General features: G+C 35.8%; 1 protein-coding gene across 5 annotated transcripts; it reads left to right on the top strand.

Annotated features, from left to right (window-relative positions):
• Positions 1-1,779: 1,779 nt before the first annotated feature.
• Positions 1,780-17,397, top strand: LOC110730914 (isoleucine--tRNA ligase, chloroplastic/mitochondrial-like). 5 transcript variants are annotated; one of them, XR_002513179.1, is made up of 12 exons: positions 1,780-1,941; positions 2,255-2,486; positions 3,441-3,592; positions 3,661-3,762; positions 5,482-5,992; positions 6,632-7,989; positions 8,670-8,795; positions 11,668-11,741; positions 13,631-13,880; positions 15,968-16,147; positions 16,243-16,659; positions 16,988-17,397. XR_002513179.1 is itself a non-coding variant. In XM_021910741.1 (11 exons), exons 2-11 carry the CDS (start codon positions 2,264-2,266, stop codon positions 16,486-16,488), a joined length of 3,222 nt encoding a protein of 1,073 aa, XP_021766433.1. In that variant the 5' UTR covers positions 1,780-1,941; positions 2,255-2,263; the 3' UTR covers positions 16,489-16,920. The 5 variants fall into 5 exon arrangements, 3 of the variants coding, with proteins under 3 accessions (XP_021766433.1, XP_021766434.1, XP_021766435.1); XR_002513178.1 differs by having other exon boundaries at positions 16,982-17,397; XM_021910741.1 differs by lacking the exon at positions 16,988-17,397 and having other exon boundaries at positions 16,243-16,920.
• Positions 17,398-17,641: the final 244 nt, after the last annotated feature.

The following is a 17,641-nucleotide window of genomic DNA, read 5'->3' as shown; positions in this document are numbered from 1 at the left end:
CAAGAGTGGCCTCAGTCTAATGGTGTTGTGGTAGAACCTTAGGTGAAAAAAAAATAAAGAGCGTACTAAAGAAAAGCAAGAGATATCAAGTGGGATTAGCAGTTGTCGGTGGTCAAAGATTCACCGACAACCGACATCTGAAACCGTCGGTGATACTGCATTAATCAACAAAACGTGTACCGCTAACCACTCACTGATAGTTGGTCATTGGTGTTACCGATTATCGACAATTTTGACGATTTCACCAACTATTCTGGGCATCGGTGATTAACTGTTTTCTTGTAGTGACAACATCAGGTAAAATGAGAATTAATATTCTTCTATGACATACAGCTAGAAGAAAAGTGTAGATTTAGAGTTGTAATGACATGCAACTAACATGTATAGTTTGAAAGGTCATAATGAAAGGGGATTCAAAAAAGGAGGACGAGAGAGGTAGCACAGGTCAAGCAACAAAGTAGATGAGATTGTAAGGGACAATCCATTACCCGTGCACATAAGGGAGTTGGGGTGTACACATATCCAAATGACTTTCACAGGGTAGGAATAGTAAGTATACTATCTTTGTAAAGCTATTAACATCTATTTTCAATCATTAACATCTTTCTTTTTTAGGTTGCTCAAAAGCAAGCCCAAGGAGCACAACCACAACCAACACAATGCAACCTACTTAGAGAGCCTTCTACATTGACATTGAGAGTGATCAAATAGTGTACTCTTTCAGTCAAGAGTATCCTTCTCAAGCCAACAACAAAGTTAGAATAATAATTTTATATCAAACCAAGCACCACATGTAATTAAATGGATGTATTTTAAATCAAATAAGCAACTGCAATCAACCTTACAAATGCAAATTAAACAATATTACATTTTCAAAATACAAGATCACTAAGGTAGTCGACTAAACTATTTTGTTTATTACATTTTATCACAATCATTTGCAATCATTTCTTGAAAGCAAATTAAACCAATAAAACCCTACACACGCAAGCAAAATTACCTTATATAACTCACAATTGAACCCCCAAATCCAGCCTTACAACCCTTTTCATTATCTTCAGCAACAAGCCTTCCTACACATATTGGTTTGATTGCTTCAATTCTTTCCTCATAGTCATGCACTTCATCTATCCTTCCTACTTGCAGTAACCCCAAAATAACCTCAATTTGCGAAGAAGAAAGGTCACTTTATCCACCCATTTAAAGAATTTGCATCCTTTTATTTCTATTTTTGCATCATAGTTAGGGCAAAGGAGCCTTCTTCCAGGTTGTCATTTGTCCATGTCCTACTCTTTGACACTAACAACCCATAATGACATCTCTTTACTACTATAGTCACTCCATAACTTATCCTAAGGGCTCCCACATCGGAAGTTGAGAAGAACGAAACCTTATGGGGTTGATATCTCAACCCAATAGAGGCCTTTTAAGTAGGACTTCTATCTTGCACCATGCAAATCATTAAGGCTAGGTTCAAAGAGGACAATACCTAATAGTGAGCTCATGTTGACTTTAGGTGTTATTGTGTTACATTGCTGTCAAAATCTGAAATATGTATCAAAAATGAATGATTTTGTAATTCAAACCATATAATTTCGGTTTCTTCATTTTGCAAACCGAAACCGATCCACTTTCGAAAAACCTAACCATATTTGTTATTCAATTTAGTTTTCAGTTCGGTTCGATTACCGAGTTTGTTCGCCCCTAATCCTTGAATTGTTGTTCCTAAAAACACATAAAATTATGGTCATTGAGTTTATGATCTGACGGTTGTCATTACTCCTAAATTAAATGTCAATTATGCCATTAAACCCCGACTCCGTTATCTTTTCCACGTTGACTATTACGCTGCACCATTAAACCCCTTATCTCTCTTTCTCTAACTCTCCTCCATTGAAGTAGCTTCTGAGCTTTCTTTCCTCCATTGAAGCAGCTTCTGAGGTAAGATATCTTGCCTCTTCTTTCTGTTATTCATCGAATATCAATTTCAGAATATAGCGTTTATCATTAATTCAATTGTCATTATAATCAATTTAGGGTTCTTTATAATTTGAATCATTGAAATATTTCCTATAATCACTGAACCTATGAAAAATTCAATCAAATTTGTTTCTGGAACTTTGCTATTTGAAATTTACATTGGTATTCTTAAGCTAGAAGAATTCAATGTGATTATTGGAGCCTAATTTGATAATGAAATCAAATTGGGTTGCTAATGTGTTGCAGGCTGTTGTTTATAATCCTTTTAATGTAGGAAGGAACTATGAAAATGGACCTTTTCTCCCTGAGCCCGGGGCGGCTGCCGCTCTTGCCTTGGCTCAGGGACGGACCTGATTGCTTGCTGTTGTTTAATATCAGAGGTAGCTCTGCTGTTAGAATTGCAAATAGATTTCCGTATTGTACGCGAACAAGTGGTGTGCAGGATCTACCATCTTCCAAGCGAAGGTCTCGTGGACCGGTCATGGCAGCAAAGAAAGGGTCTGGCGGTACGTGTCTTAATTATTTGAATTTGTTATTGGCATTTGTATCGAATATGTAACTGTGGTGTTAGCTTAGTTGCATTGTAACCACTCTAATTTGATTGCTATTGAAGTGTATAATTATCTAACCAGCTATTATTATTATTATTATTATTATTATTATTATTATTATTATTATTATTATTATTATTATTATTATTATTATTATTATTATTATTATTATTATTATTATTATTATTATTATTATTATTATTATTATTATTATTATTATTATTATTATTATTATTATTATAATCAGGTCATTGCCAATTCTATTTATGTTTTCAGTGCCTGTTTTTGTTTCAAACATCAGTGATTAAGTTGCTGTTATAGTTTACATTTTATTTGGATTGAGGGTTCCATGTCTGCTAAATTATTTTGCATTCTTAATGTTTCGCCGTTACAGTTTACATTGTAATTGGATTGAGTTTTCCAGGAAGAGGCTAAGATAGGGGAGTTTAATTCCTTGGCCTTGGTGTTGGTCATGCTTTGGTAATGGGAAAGATTTGCTTAAGTGCACCTCTCCAAAGAGGCAAAGTTTCAAAATTTTTAAAATAATTATTAGTGATATTGGTGTTCTTTGATGATTTGGACCTTCTAAGAACACGTGGATAGTTTTCTATACTGGTGCAATCTGTTAATAGTATCCTTCTTTTCTCATTATGCCTTCCCTTACTTGCACAGCCAAAGCCTAAGTAGTGCCAAACACCATAGAATATGATTCTCTTTCTCTGTCTATCCCCCCCACCCAAAGAAAATCCCGATTCCACTATAGATAATTTATAACATATACCTTTTGAGTTTTGTCTTCGTCAATAAATCTCGGCATACAAAAATTAATACTGTAACGTTGGTAAATGTGAGGAAATGGTTTCTTTGTTCTTTATCTTCACTCCTTAGGACATTCTTGTTTCCATTCAGGTACAGAACAAGATGGAAAGTACAAAGACTCTGTTAATTTGCCTAAGACGAATTTTGGTATGAGGGCCAATTCCGTAGTGAGGGAGCCTGAAATTCAGAAATTATGGGAAGACAATCAAGTTTTCAAGCGAGTTGTAGAGAGAAATGACGGGGTAAATTCGTAACACTTCTTCTGGTGCAGTAAATTGACAACATGACTGATTTTCTCTTAATCTGGCAGGGTCCTTTCATTCTTCATGATGGTCCACCATATGCTAATGGAGATTTACACATTGGGCATGCTTTAAATAAGATTTTGAAGGATATAATTAACAAATACAAGGTGATGTTCCTTATATTGAAATTTATCTGCATACATGATATTATAGTGTGGGAGTGTAGGACTGATTCCATAAGAAATAATGGCCTGTTTACCTGTTGTTTCTTACGGCAATTGTTGGTTTAAATGACTTCTTGTAAATTTTGCAATTCTTTGTATTCTAACTTAATGCGCTTGCCTGACAAGTATTTGGTCCTAGCCTACTCTGGAGTTTATAGGTTTTGGGGTGAGAAAGGCAGAAAAATTCCCGGTACTATACAAGTGTTAGTATAATATGGGTTCTTTGACAGTAGTGCAACGTTAGTGTTTTTAAGATGAAGCTTTGTGATTATGGTTGTGGAAAAGGAAGGAGACAAATAGCAAAAGGAGAAAGATAAAGGACATTAGAGAAATAAGAGAGGTGAAAGAAGTAAAAATTGTGGAAATTAGGGGAACATAATATGGAGGAATTAGTAGGATGAACAATCAATAATTCTTACCATCAATTACCAGTGGTACATGTTGATACAGCAGAGGCTATGACCTATGTTTATTCCTAAACAGAACAAAGATATTAGAGGACACAATCTCAATGAATTTGTAAATCCATAATGAACCTAGTCCCCAATTGTTGATGTGATAATTTTTATGCCAAAATCTAAGACAGTGGTTCAGGTACTTTGAATTGTTTGGTTTCTATTTTCAAGTTTTGGTTTCAGTTTTTATGTTGCCGGGGGAGGGGAGGCATTAAGTAATGTTTAATAAACTTCTTTTGAGAAAAGAGCTATGTAGTGTGCTTTTGGTCTTCACTTTGTTGAATATATTCCCTTTGGCAGATGGCTTTTATGGATTGTTATTTAAAAGTATGCCTTGGGCTAGGATGCTTCTGTAGGGCTTCATGTGGCTCCATGGAGGTTCATCTTGAAATAGGGATTTGCATGCCATTTATTTGCATGTTTTCTTCTCTAGCGTTAGACATTAGGATACATGGGCACTTCATCTAACTGTTGTGTCCGTGTCGGACACTCGTTGGACACACAAAGTTACGTCTCAGACCATATCCTACTATGATATAGTTTGTTGTGTTTCGTGACATGCCACCTTATCTTTTTTAACTTTTTTTTTATGAGAAAATTTAAGTAAAGTAAGATAAATAAGGTAATAGTTAAATAATATGTGAGCCTTCATATATAGCTCATTGTTAATATGATATCGTATGATCTAATGTGAGTACGGAATTATGGTCAAATTCTTTTGTTAAAAATATATTTATATGAATTTTAATATCCCGTACCCGTGTCCCCTATTTTGAGATAGATGTTTTCCCGTATCCATTTCGTACCCGTATCCGTGTCAGTATCCATTCTTGTGCTACCTTCGTTAGTCCATTATCCTTCATTGTTCAAATTCCATGATTGTGATGACGCTTCTAACGTAGGAACTCTTATCTCTGAATAGATTTGTGTTTGATTCTTTTCAATTTCTAAGTACATTTTGCACAAGGGAGTGCTTTGAATTTGGTGGTGTTATGTGCTATGTCTTCAACGCTGGAGGATAATCTATTTGATTATTCACACTTCTTTTTTTTTTTAATAAATTTGGAATTCTGCATTTGTAGGTGAAAGCTTTTCTTTACAAAATTGGTGCTGGTTATTGTGCAAATCAGTCCTGTCTAATAAAGTTCATCATGCCTAAGAGTCCTGTCTAATAAAGTTTTCTTATTCTACAACAATCTCTTTGCAGCTTCTTCAAAATCACGAGGTTCATTATATTCCTGGTTGGGATTGTCATGGCCTTCCAATTGAGTTAAAAGTTTTGCAGTCTATGGATCAAGAATCCAGAAAGGAGCTCACTCCATTAAAACTGAGAGCTAAGGCAGCAAAATTTGCTAAAGAGACTGTTAAAAATCAGATGGCTTCATTTAAACGCTATGGAGTCTGGGCTTCTTGGGAGAAGCCTTATATGACTCTGGATCCTGCTTATGAAGCTGCCCAGATTGAAGTTTTTGGCCAAATGGCCCTTAAAGGGTATATTTATAGGGGCAGAAAACCAGTTCACTGGAGTCCCTCATCACGAACAGCTCTGGCAGAGGCTGAACTGGAATACCCCGAGGGACATGTTTCAAAGAGCATATATGCCAGTTTTAAAGTGGTTGAACTGTCTTCAACTTCCTGTAGCTTATTGGAGGAATTCCTTCCAGACCTTTGTTTGGCTATATGGACCACAACTCCATGGACTATTCCAGCTAATGCAGGTGAAACTTTTTTTTATTCTCTCTCTTCTCCGGATATTAAAAGCAACCACGGCCACTTTGTTTGTATTGGCTCTATTGGGGTAACATAGATGCATATTACTTGTTACTGGAGTAACAAAAGACACTTTTGGGGACTCCAAGTAACAATAAGTCACAAATTAAATACCTCTATTACTTGTAGTTCTTGTTCCATTTAATCTTGTCACTTTAGTATATCAATGCATTTCAGTGTCTGTAATATCTATTTAGAGTTGGGTGTGATTCCTTAAATATAGTTGACAATATTTTATAAATGAGAGCTATCTGAATGCAGTACTGTTGCCGACTCCAAGAAACATAGAGGCCCTATTATTTGTCACATTTTAGTTATAATTTTTCAAGGGAATGGAGAAATTCTGAGGATGTACTTAGGACTTTAGGAGAGTTAACAGAAACTCAGCCTCACCCCACCCCCGTCCCCTCGATGTCAATAAAAGGAGGTGGAAGATTTATCTCAGTTTCTGTGACCTACTGGTCTCCCTTGCTTCATAGCTCGCTTATATACTCATATGGATGTTATAAACTCATGCCTGGTCTTTTTTTAGAAATGTAATTTGTGTATTGATCTGTGGCGTTTACTCTTGCTTTTTCAATGCACAGCTGTTGCGGTAAATGCAAAACTCAGTTATTCTGTTGTTGAAGTACTTTCACCTGAAGAAGTTGATGGAGTGTCTCCTTCTAGTGGAAAGAAAAGGTTTGGTAGTATTTTAGGAACATTGAAAAAACCTAGTCTTATAGTAGCCACAGATCTTGTAGAAACCTTGGAAGCTAAATGGGGAGTGAAACTCCTTGTCAAGAGAACATTTTTGGGCTCAGATATAGAAAATTGCAAATATTCACATCCGATTGATAAACGAGAATGCCCGGTGGTGGTAGGAGGTGACTATATCACAACTGAATCGGGAACTGGACTTGTACACACAGCCCCTGGTCATGGCCAGGAGGATTACGTAACTGGCCTGAAATATAAATTGCCTATCTTATCACCTGTGGATGATGATGGAAAGTTCACAGCAGAAGCTGGACAATTTTGTGGGCTAAATGTACTGGGGGATGGCAATTTGGCTGTTGTTGATTTCTTGGACGAATGCTCATCACTTATTATAGAAGAACCCTACAAGCACAAGTATCCCTATGATTGGCGAACCAAAAAGCCTACTATATTCAGAGCCACTGAGCAGTGGTTTGCATCAGTTGAAGGGTTCCGACAGGCAGCGATGGAAGCAATTAGCAGGGTGAAATGGATCCCAGCTCAGGCAGAAAATAGGATCTGCACTATGACTGCAAGTCGCTCCGACTGGTGTATTTCTAGGCAGAGGACATGGGGTGTCCCAATTCCTGTATTCTATCATAGAGTGTCAAAGGAACCTTTAATGAATCAAGAGACTATCAATCATATTCAGTCTATAATATCTGAGAAGGGAAGTGATGCTTGGTGGTATATGACTGTAGAAGAATTACTTCCTGAGAAATATCGTGATAAAGCATCGGAATATGAGAAGGGTTTTGATACCATGGATGTTTGGTTTGACTCTGGCTCGTCTTGGGCTGCCATTTTGCAGAATAGAGAAGGTCTCAGCCTTCCAGCAGACTTGTATTTTGAAGGATCAGATCAGCATCGTGGGTGGTTTCAAAGTTCTTTGTTAACTAGTGTTGCTACTAGGGGAATTGCTCCATATTCTGGTGTTATAACTCATGGATTTGTACTGGATGAAAAGGGTTTAAAGATGAGCAAGTCCTTGGGTAATGTTGTAGATCCTCGAGTCGTAATTGATGGTGGTAAAAACCAAAAAGATTCACCAGCCTATGGAGCAGATGTCCTCAGACTTTGGGTGTCTAGTGTAGATTATACAGGTGATGTGTTGATTGGAGCACAGATTCTTCGTCAGATGTCTGATATATATCGAAAGCTTCGTGGAACTCTGCGGTATCTTTTGTCAAACCTGTACGATTGGAAGGTATCTATAGCAATTTGTTAAAGCAATGATTTCATTCACCGAGAAAAGTTTCTTAATACTCCAATTGTTTTGACGGAAAACATTTTCAAGGAAAATAATTTTCTCATTTTAATTGTTTGGTTTGTGAAGGGTGGAAAACAGTTTTCTCTAAGATGGAAAATAGTTCTCGCATAAAACATTTCCCTTTGAAAAGGAAGGCATATATATTTTCCTCCCTACTCCTAACATACCTTTCGCTCCACCCATCCATCTTCTCTTTTCCACTCCCATTTTCCTATTTGTTTCCATTCTTGTCAGCATGTGTATGATGGTCTGCTGAGTTGGTTGAGGGGTGAGATGGCTATCTGTGTATGACAGAGAGAATGGTGCTTAGGTGTGAGCATATGATTTGGTGTGGTTACCTTGCATTGCAAATGGCTCCGGAATCTGTTGTCTCTTTTTCATTAGTTGCCAGGGGAGAGGTGTGCGCATGCGATCTTGATATGTTTAATTGCATTGCATATAAGAGCGCCCATGTGCGAGTATATAGTTGGGGTGATTTTATCAGTGATGTGTACCTGTTATTATTTACTATTTTGTTACTCTTTTCTTTCTCTTGCCTAGCGCTTTTATTTCCCTTTTTTTTTTTGTTTTTTTGAAATTTATCTCTCATTCTAAAATAATTTTACCCCTCTGTGCAGGAAGAGAATACTGTTTCTTACAATGATTTGCCAATGATTGATCAACATGCACTCTATCAGTTGGAAAATGTTGTCAAGAACATTACTGATAGCTATGAAAAGTATCAATTTTTTAAAATATTTCAGGTTAGGCTACCAAAACTCAATCCATAGCTTTTATTCACAATTAAATTGATGGTTTATTTTTAGTTATGCATCTTGGAGAACTGGAGTAAATAGAACTCTGCATTGTGGTGGAGTGACTATTCATGGGGATACATTTCTCAACTTTTCATGATGTGATTAATGTAGTTTATCTTCTAGTTTGAGCTCCATTGATAAATTTTGCCCTTATATGAAGAGTTGGGCTTGGAGAACAGGAGTGTTTTGGAACCAAGATGGCAGGAAAAAAAATTAATTATACTGTGTCTGTACTGTAGGCTTTTTAAACGAACATGATGTCAAGTTTATGTTTATGACGGTAATTTGAACAAAGCATAGAGTGATTCTAATTCGGATTGGCTTCCTCCCTTCTCCCCTTCCCTAAAACTTAATGGATATAACATACTTCATCCAAAGGCTAAAGAAGTGCCCTTGATGAACTTCAACTTTTACTGTTGCCTGTATAATGAATAGTTTGTTTCTTATTCAAAGTGTGTGTTCTTGAAACTTTTATTACAAATTGGTTGAGATAGTTGTCCAAAAGAACGACAACACTTTCTTCTTTTTTTTTTTTTTTTTTTTTTTTTGGAGTATGTAGACCTCGTCTCTATGTAAATAGGATCTATCTCCATGTAAAGAGGTCAACCTCAGCTGCTGCCTTTATGGAAGCAGGATTGAATTCCTATCCATTAGGACTTAGGAGGATAATTTTTGTGGTTGCTTTTGGAGATATGGTGATTTTGGCTCACTTTAGATTCTTTGGGTAAAACTTTGTATGTAGATCGCACAACCTAATCACAATGGGAAAGCAATTTCAAGTAAGTTGATTCAATTATGAAACTAGAGATATAAATCACCTCCTTGATTAACAGCATTACGGGGGCATGGTGAATTATAAGTAAGGAGATCAACCAGACATATCTATCTCCTTGTAAAGTGATCAACTTCAACTGCTGCCTTCACGGGAAGCTGCAATGTACTCCTATTCATTGGGAGGACAGTTCATGTCATTGCTTTTGGAAATATGGTGATTTTGACTTATCTTTAGTTTCTTAGGGTAAAACCTTCAATGTAGATCTCACAGCCTAATCACAATTGATGAGCGTTCTTCAAGCAAAGGTGATTGAACCATGAAACTAGAGATATCAGCTTCGCCCCCTTGTTTAGAAGCAATAAGGGGACTCACTAACCTAGTAAACTATAAGCTATTGAAAATATTTAAGATGGTGAACACAAGGGGTTTTTTTGTCTTTTACCACCTTTAAAAACTCCGATTTTCATTTTAACTGCATCAAATAATTTTATTTTTTAATTTACCACAAAAAAATGTACTTCCTCTAATTTTTTTTTTAATCGCAACTTTGAAGACTTCACGATTGCCAATGCACATTTCATAATTTAAATGTCTTAAGTTGTGTTGTACCAAATTTTTTAAAAAGTTACATATTATGAAAGTATATTTTTGGATGAATCTAACAAGATCACACATGATTGTATTTTTTCCAACGTATTAATCACAAAAGATGATCAAATGAGTGGCTTGTGAATAGTGTATAATTTCATACGTTGCAACTAAAGAAAAAGCGGAGGAATTAATGATTATGATTTTACCACCACTTAAACAGATTTTGTCCATTTATCAATTAAGTGGTGGCAAAATCATTTTTTTTGGATTTTACCACCACTTGATAGCTTTTGTCCATGAATTTGTTAAGTGGTGGCAAAATCAGTTTATTTAGTTTATTTTTTTATTTCTATTTTTATTTTTAAAGGGTGATAATTTTTTTTTTTTTTTTTTGGTTTCAAAAAAGAAAAAGGTGGTAAAAGTCAAAAAACCGTCCAAACAATTGAAATGTAAAGGAAAACTTGATGGTTATTCAGATTGATCATTATAGCTTTAATACTTTATGTTAGTGGTTAAGACTTAGGAGGCGCTAATATGCAATGTAGAATGGAATATCAAGAATTAGCTGTCACCGGTCACCCTCTCCTGATGTTGGCCCATCAGAATTTTTGCAGGCTGCCATGCTGTAGTGTTCCGAGTGTGAATTTTGTGATAGAGGAAGTTAGCTGCTAATTGATTTTCTTGAACCTGGACTTGATTCCATTAGGAAGACAATTTATGTGGTTGCTTCTGGAGCTTTCTGATAATTTTAACTTAGCTTAGGGTGAAAAACATCCAAAGAGTGATATAAGGAGCATTTCCCTGATGGATGTAATTGAAGGTGATTGAGTGATGAAAGTTATGAAACTTGAGATTGTAGTCATGAGCACTGTTGAGAAAGCAATAGAGTTATGCTGGTAAATGGGAAGATGGCCAAAGTAATTAAAAAGCTAGACAATTTTTGACAATCATAGGTAACAAGACATATCATTATTGCCTGGAATCCTTTTCTGCATGGATAAGAGATAAAATATACATTGGGGCATTAACAATGAGCTAGCAGTGTTTTCAGACTCAAGCACGTTGAAATGCTTACAGGCGACTGTGTTGCCTTGCTACTGTTTTAAACTCTTAGATAGAAGCTGTGGGCTGTTACTTTGTGTGCATACAAGCTTTGGGCCATGCTCATGTTCAAACAGGAACCAAAAAAGAGAACCAACATTTGCATTACAAATTAGCTGCTTTTTTTAATATGATGCAACGAGGCTTTGAATATGACTTTTGAATCACCACTTTCTATTTTTTAGATCCATCTTGATTGGATCAACATTCAACAGTGAGGCTTTTGGTCTCCTGGTTTTCTAATTCTTACATTCTGCTCCTAAATAATTGTACTGCGCTGTTTTGTTGTGTTGTTTTACTGTGGTCTTGCTGGTTTGGGATCGTTGATGAAATTTGTTTTACATATTTCAGAGTATCCAAAGGTTTGTGATTGTTGATCTGTCAAATTTCTATCTTGACGTTGCTAAAGATCGTCTGTATATTGGGTAAGCATTTCTCAACAAATTTAAACATCCCCTCCTTTTCTCTTATGATTTTTTTCTTTTTCATTTCATTGCTGTGGTTTCGTTTACTGTATAATTTTCCTGGCATAAGACATTGAAGAATATATTTTTTGTTTTATTTTTGGTTGTGGATGGAGGGGCAGGGGCTTGATCCAGAATTATACTTCAACTTTATGCATAAATCTTGTTTCCAAAAAAAAAAAAAATTTAGTTCCTCCCATTTTCTTAGTTAATTGTTCCACTTTGACTTTTGCATGACTCATATGTTTTGCTTGACCATGTATACCTACTTATATTAAAGACACATGTTATTATGCATAATCTCATTGTATATTGTCAACTTATCAATATTTTATAATTTTAGCTTATAAATAATTGAAGATGTTAATGGTGAAAGTTATGCATCAACAAACATCATGAAAGTTAAAGTAGAACAATCAATAAAACATAAATATAGTAGAGTATGTGTGTTGTCAAAACTCAAAATATCCACTTTTAATATTTTTAGCTATGAAGTGAGTGATGAGGAAGGATTGTATTGATTTGTGCCCGCACATACACCCACCATTTGTTATAGGCGGTAATGGGAATATTTTTTTTCCCTTCTAAAAATCCTATTAGCAAAATATCAACTGCCTATTAACAAAGAAGGCCATGGGGCAAGCAAGAGACAAGCTTATTTATTCCAATAGGGTTATATCTAAAACCCCATTTTTCATTAAAACTTCGAATCAAAAGTTTGTGGTTAAGGTAGATTTACGTACCTGTAAGTTGAGTGGTAGGTGATGGAGCGAGATGCTATTGAATTTTATATTTTCCATGGGTGATGAGCAAAGCTTGGATGAAAATACATATGTTTGTATATTTTAAACATCAATTTTATCTTTTGGAAAAAAAAGAGGATAGTTTGTGATGAGCTTAGTCATCACTCTAGGGGAATATATTATGCCCTCATTTTGAATAATAAATATTGCCAAACTAGAAGACCTTCAAAATGAGAAGGATGAGAAATATTTTATGTACATATTTTTCATGCTTGTGCATATATATTTTGAAATAAATGTGCATCCTTTTTTTACTCATGATGTGCATATTTTTAGATTTCCAAGATCAAAATCTATTATTGAATTGAAAATCATATATGCACATTCAGTTGAGAAAATATGCATATTTCATTTAAAAAAATTGCACATCAATCCCTCTCATTCTTGGGTTAAGAAACTTCTGATTGGATAAAAAAAAAAAAGAAGTTAGTATATACTTCATCTGTTTCTTAATACATGCAACATTTGACTTTATAAAGTAATATCATTAACTTTGACCTTATTTATTGTTAACATACAACTGATACAAGTATTAAACTAATAATCATCAGTCTCATTATTGTTGGGTTGATCTCAATGTATAATTTCATAACATCAAATTCTATAATTTTTTTTAATACAAGATATTGATGGTCAAAGTTAATATTAGAATATTGTAAAAAATCAAATGTTGCATGTATTAAGAAATGGAGAAAGTATATAGAACAAGAAAGACACACACTGAAATTAGTTACCAACATTATGCATTGGTAAACGTGAAAAGGCAAATGGTTGGATTGTGGCACAATCTTAAAACCACACCTGCCTTTTTTATTAAATAAAATAACTTTCATCCTTAGATTAATTTGACGTAGATTTGTTTAATTGTAGCTTCAACATTAAAAACTCAGAAGTATCTAAGTTTTATAACATATTTGGCCTGGAATTTACTGCTGCATGTGGTTGAGCTTCTGCAAAGTGTGTTGTCTTATTTAAATTCACAGTTTTGGTATGGAGTAGAAATCCTCTCTACCTGTTCTGGCTTCACTAAACTGGGACATTTTTCAGGGGATTGACGAGCTTTACAAGAAGAAGTTGCCAAACTGTTCTGGCAGCACATCTTCTTTCAATTGTGAGGGTTATTGCTCCAATATTGCCACATTTGGCTGAGGATGTCTGGCAGAACCTGCCATTCCAGTTTGCTAATGATGATGGCTCCACAGCAAAATATGTTTTTGAGTCAAGATGGCCAGTGCTAAACGAGCAGTGGCTTGCTTTTCCTGATGATGAAGTACAGTTTTGGTCCAAAGTTCTTGAGGTAATTTTCTTAGCACAACCTGAGAGACCAGTGTAAGTGGGACTTTCAAAATATATTATGTAGTTTAGGTGTATACTGGTTGCTTTGAACATGCCAAAGTTCCCTCTTTCACTTATTTATGTAAAGCTAATTGCTACATGATGCTATAAAATGAAACTTAACTGAGTAGGGTGCTTAGTATTTACTTTTTTTTTTTGGGAAAAATTGTCAAAAATAATACAACCTTTTAGTAGTCCGCCAAAAACAAGTCAAACTTTTGATTATTTCTAATAATATAACCTTTGAGGGTATTCGCTCAAAACAAGTCATAACCGGTTAGCTACCTAGTTAACCGGTTATACGGGACACGTGTCAAAGTTTTATTAGTTTGTCGATTTAATTATTATTATTTTTAATTTTTAAAAAGTTTTTAATTTTCAAAGATATAAAATAATTAAAAAAAAACTACCTACTAGCCACCCCCATCCCCTCCTTGCAAGCAGTCGTTCCTCTTTTCCGATGTCCCGCCGCCGGCGCTCCCTCCCTCCCCCCACGAGCAACCACCCCCCACGAGCAACCCCGCTCTCTTCCTTTCCACAACTCCTTTCTACTAAACCCCCTTTTTTCCCATACAACCCCTCTTTGCTAAGTCTTATTCGAAAAAGGATGGAGGTTTTGGGTGGGGGTTTGAATGGTGAGAGGGTAGGGATGGCTGGGTTCAGCAAGCGTCGAAGTTGGGAACGACATAGATTTGGGGCTGGTTGGGGGTTTGAGAGCAGGGTTGGGTGTTTGAGAGGGGAAGAGAGAGAGTGAGGGACGCGGGTTGAAATTGGTATGGTGTCGGGTTAGTGTGAAGGTGGAGATGTGATTGCAGCTTGATTGGCAAGGTTGTCTAAATGGGGTAGCCAGTGGGTGAGGCTGGGTTCCGGTCGATCACCAGGGTTTAAGGTGTTGCTGGCAGGGAAGGAGGTTGTTGGTGGGGGGAGGGGGTTATTTTTGTAAAAAAATAATTATTTTAATTGTTAAAAATAAATTACAATTAAAGTTTTAATTAGGATTTTATTAAGAGTTAATTACACTATTAAACAAGTTTATCAAAAAATAAATAAACATTAACCAGTCATCAAAGTTGTAGGTAAAATCTCTTGTTTAAAGCGGATACCCACCAAAGGTTGTATTATTCAAAAATAATTAAAAGATTGACTTGTTTTTGGCGGACCGCTCAAAGGCCAAACTTGCATTTTCTTGTCAATTTTTCAATCAATTGTCTGTTTTTATTTTCATTTTTATGAAGGCGTAAGGTTTGCCATTCTGATGCTCATTTCATATGAAAACCATTCTTGTATAGTGGACCACTACTATAGACAAAAGCCGACTCCACTCATGGGGAATAAGGCTATGCTGTTGTTATCAAGTTAAAATTAACACTTGATGCTATCATGATTCATGGATCTAAAGATTTCAATATTGCTTAATGTTTTGTTACTGTACTTGATTGTAAAAAAAATTTCATTTAAATTTCATTACCGGTGTAGTATGTGTATTTAGTATTTCTAAGAAGTTAAAATGAACAGGTCCTTATCTTTCTTAATTTTCTAAATAACCAAGTTGCTGAGCACCTTATAAACAGAGTATTTCTTAAAAGTTAAATAAGGAGTACTCTGTTTTTCTTATAAGTCAACGAGAAAAGGAACTTATTTTTCTTATTTTCTACACAACCAAATCGGCTATCACCTTCTATATGAAAATCTGGGAACAAGTCCAACTTTATCATTCCTTTAATTGATCGATTAATATCTATAAATTAGATTAATCAGTAAATTAGTTTCAGTTCATGTGAAGAGTGTAATGCCATAATTTTCATTAAAGCTCACAAAGTAGTCCGTATTACGCTGGAACAAATGTTTGAGTGAGCATATATTTGATGATTTGATCTATGCTTGTGGTACTCTCTCTCTCTCTCTCTCTCCCTGGGAGCTTGTGGGATTGTTATATTTCTGTTTTCTATGTGACTTTTTCTCCCCACGTGTATGTGTATTTTTCCCACTCCATCTTGAGTGTATTCTACCTTAAGAATCTAATCATAATATAAACATCAATTTTTGCAGTTGCGAACTGAGGTAAATAAGGTACTGGAATTTGCTCGAACTGAAAAGTTAATTGGGTCCAGCTTAGAAGCAAAGGTTTATATTCACACCCCGGATGCAAGCCTTGCCAAAAGATTGAATCAGATGTGTGAAGCAGAGAACGACGCTGATTCACTTAATCGTCTTTTTATTACCTCCCAGGTAATTTCACCTCTTTTGCCGCCTTACTTTACTAATTCTTTCCTTAGAAAACTTAAATCTCAAGTTCATCACTCGTTTAATAATTGGTTATACAGGCTGAGGTTATTTCGTCTTTGGAGAATAATCCTAGTGAGAAAATACCATACACCGGGGAGTATGTTATTCAAGGAAGTGATAATAAGGTCTGGATTGGTGTATCAAGAGCAGATGGCTCAAAATGTGAAAGATGTTGGAATTACTCAACCCAAGTTGGTTCCTTCACTGAGCATCCTACTCTTTGTCCTCGTTGCTATAATGTTGTCGACGTTCAGCCAATCCCAGAACTAGCTGCTGTCAATTGAAATCTTGAAGAAGACTGCACGATTTATTTCATGGTTAACCAGCATTAATTGGGTGCGTATTGCCTCAAATGAGTTTTTTGTAGCTGCAAAGTCTTGGTAGAATATTGTTGGTAATTGATTAACCTTTACTGTGGCTAGAAGGTTATAGCTGGCTTCGTCATACAGCATCAGGTATTGAAGATTTTGTACAGAATAATTCATATGCAATGCAGTCTATGATATCACCTCTATACTCGTTTAGTAAAATAATTCTCAAGCTAACAAGTATCAGAAAAAGTACCATTGTATGAGATGTCACAATGTGAGCTCTGAAGCCTGGTTTACTTTTTCTTTTGAAATTTATCCTTCTTGAATGGTGAAAATTGGCTGCCAAAGTGTCAGTACAATGTTTCTGTGATTACATTTCCTGCCCTATTATAATCTGGTTTGTCCCATACTTCGTATAAATCTTTCTAGCAAATGTATATCCACCTGATAAACTTTCTTGTCGAAGGTGTAGCATTGGAATATCCCTCTTAAATTTGGTGGTGTTGAGAAAAGGGCGACTGCAAGAGGGCATTTGTTGAACTCGTAAGTGTAAAAGTTCAAACATCCAGCATCAGAGGCGGATGCATATCTGCACATGCTATTTCTTTGTCCCTCAGCTGCAGCAGCTGAGTTCTGGCCTATCATGCCGCCTCGTCTTGGAGCATGAGATATCTTCAGTTGTAAAATTTCACTGACTACTGTTGCAGGTTTTTGGGTAGAGTCGTAGAGAAGTCATGTGTATATTCCCATTGGTCTATATGTGTATTTATTCTTTTGACATTTTCTATCGAAGATGAACGGATGAAAGAAGAGGAGGAAGAAGATGAACTAGAGTGTAAATTACAAATATATCCCTCAATTTATACAAAAATTTACGTGAAACGCTAAACATCGCCCGCAATTTACCATATAAAGCCCACAAATATGATATGATTTGACCATTATGCCCTTTTTCTAAAATTGAAATAATCTCGGTGTAAAAAATGTGGAGCCGTACTGGCTCGCCGGGGGAGACCGGATGGCAGGCCGGAGATGCGGGGGACGCCGGAGGTACGTCGTCGTCGACGGAAAACGAGGTAAGTCACCGTTAAAATTCACGGTTTACCGTCGGAGTGGCTCCGGCGCC

The sequence above is a fragment of the Chenopodium quinoa genome, unplaced genomic scaffold (genome assembly GCF_001683475.1).
Source record: "Chenopodium quinoa cultivar QQ74 unplaced genomic scaffold, ASM168347v1, whole genome shotgun sequence".
Lineage (NCBI taxonomy): Eukaryota > Viridiplantae > Streptophyta > Magnoliopsida > Caryophyllales > Amaranthaceae > Chenopodium > Chenopodium quinoa.
Note: the sequence above shows the minus strand (reverse complement) of the source record. Positions and strands in the feature narration are given on the sequence as shown.

Bases quoted from the DNA above. Each gene is read 5' to 3' on its own strand.
- LOC110730914 (XM_021910741.1), top strand. From the start codon at position 2,264: ATGAAAATGGACCTTTTCTCCCTGAGCCCGGGGCGGCTGCCGCTCTTG. The intron at 2,487-3,440 runs GTACGTGTCTTA...GTTTCCATTCAG, and splicing joins AGCAAAGAAAGGGTCTGGCG to GTACAGAACAAGATGGAAAG. The intron at 13,881-15,967 runs GTAATTTTCTTA...CAATTTTTGCAG, and splicing joins TTTGGTCCAAAGTTCTTGAG to TTGCGAACTGAGGTAAATAA.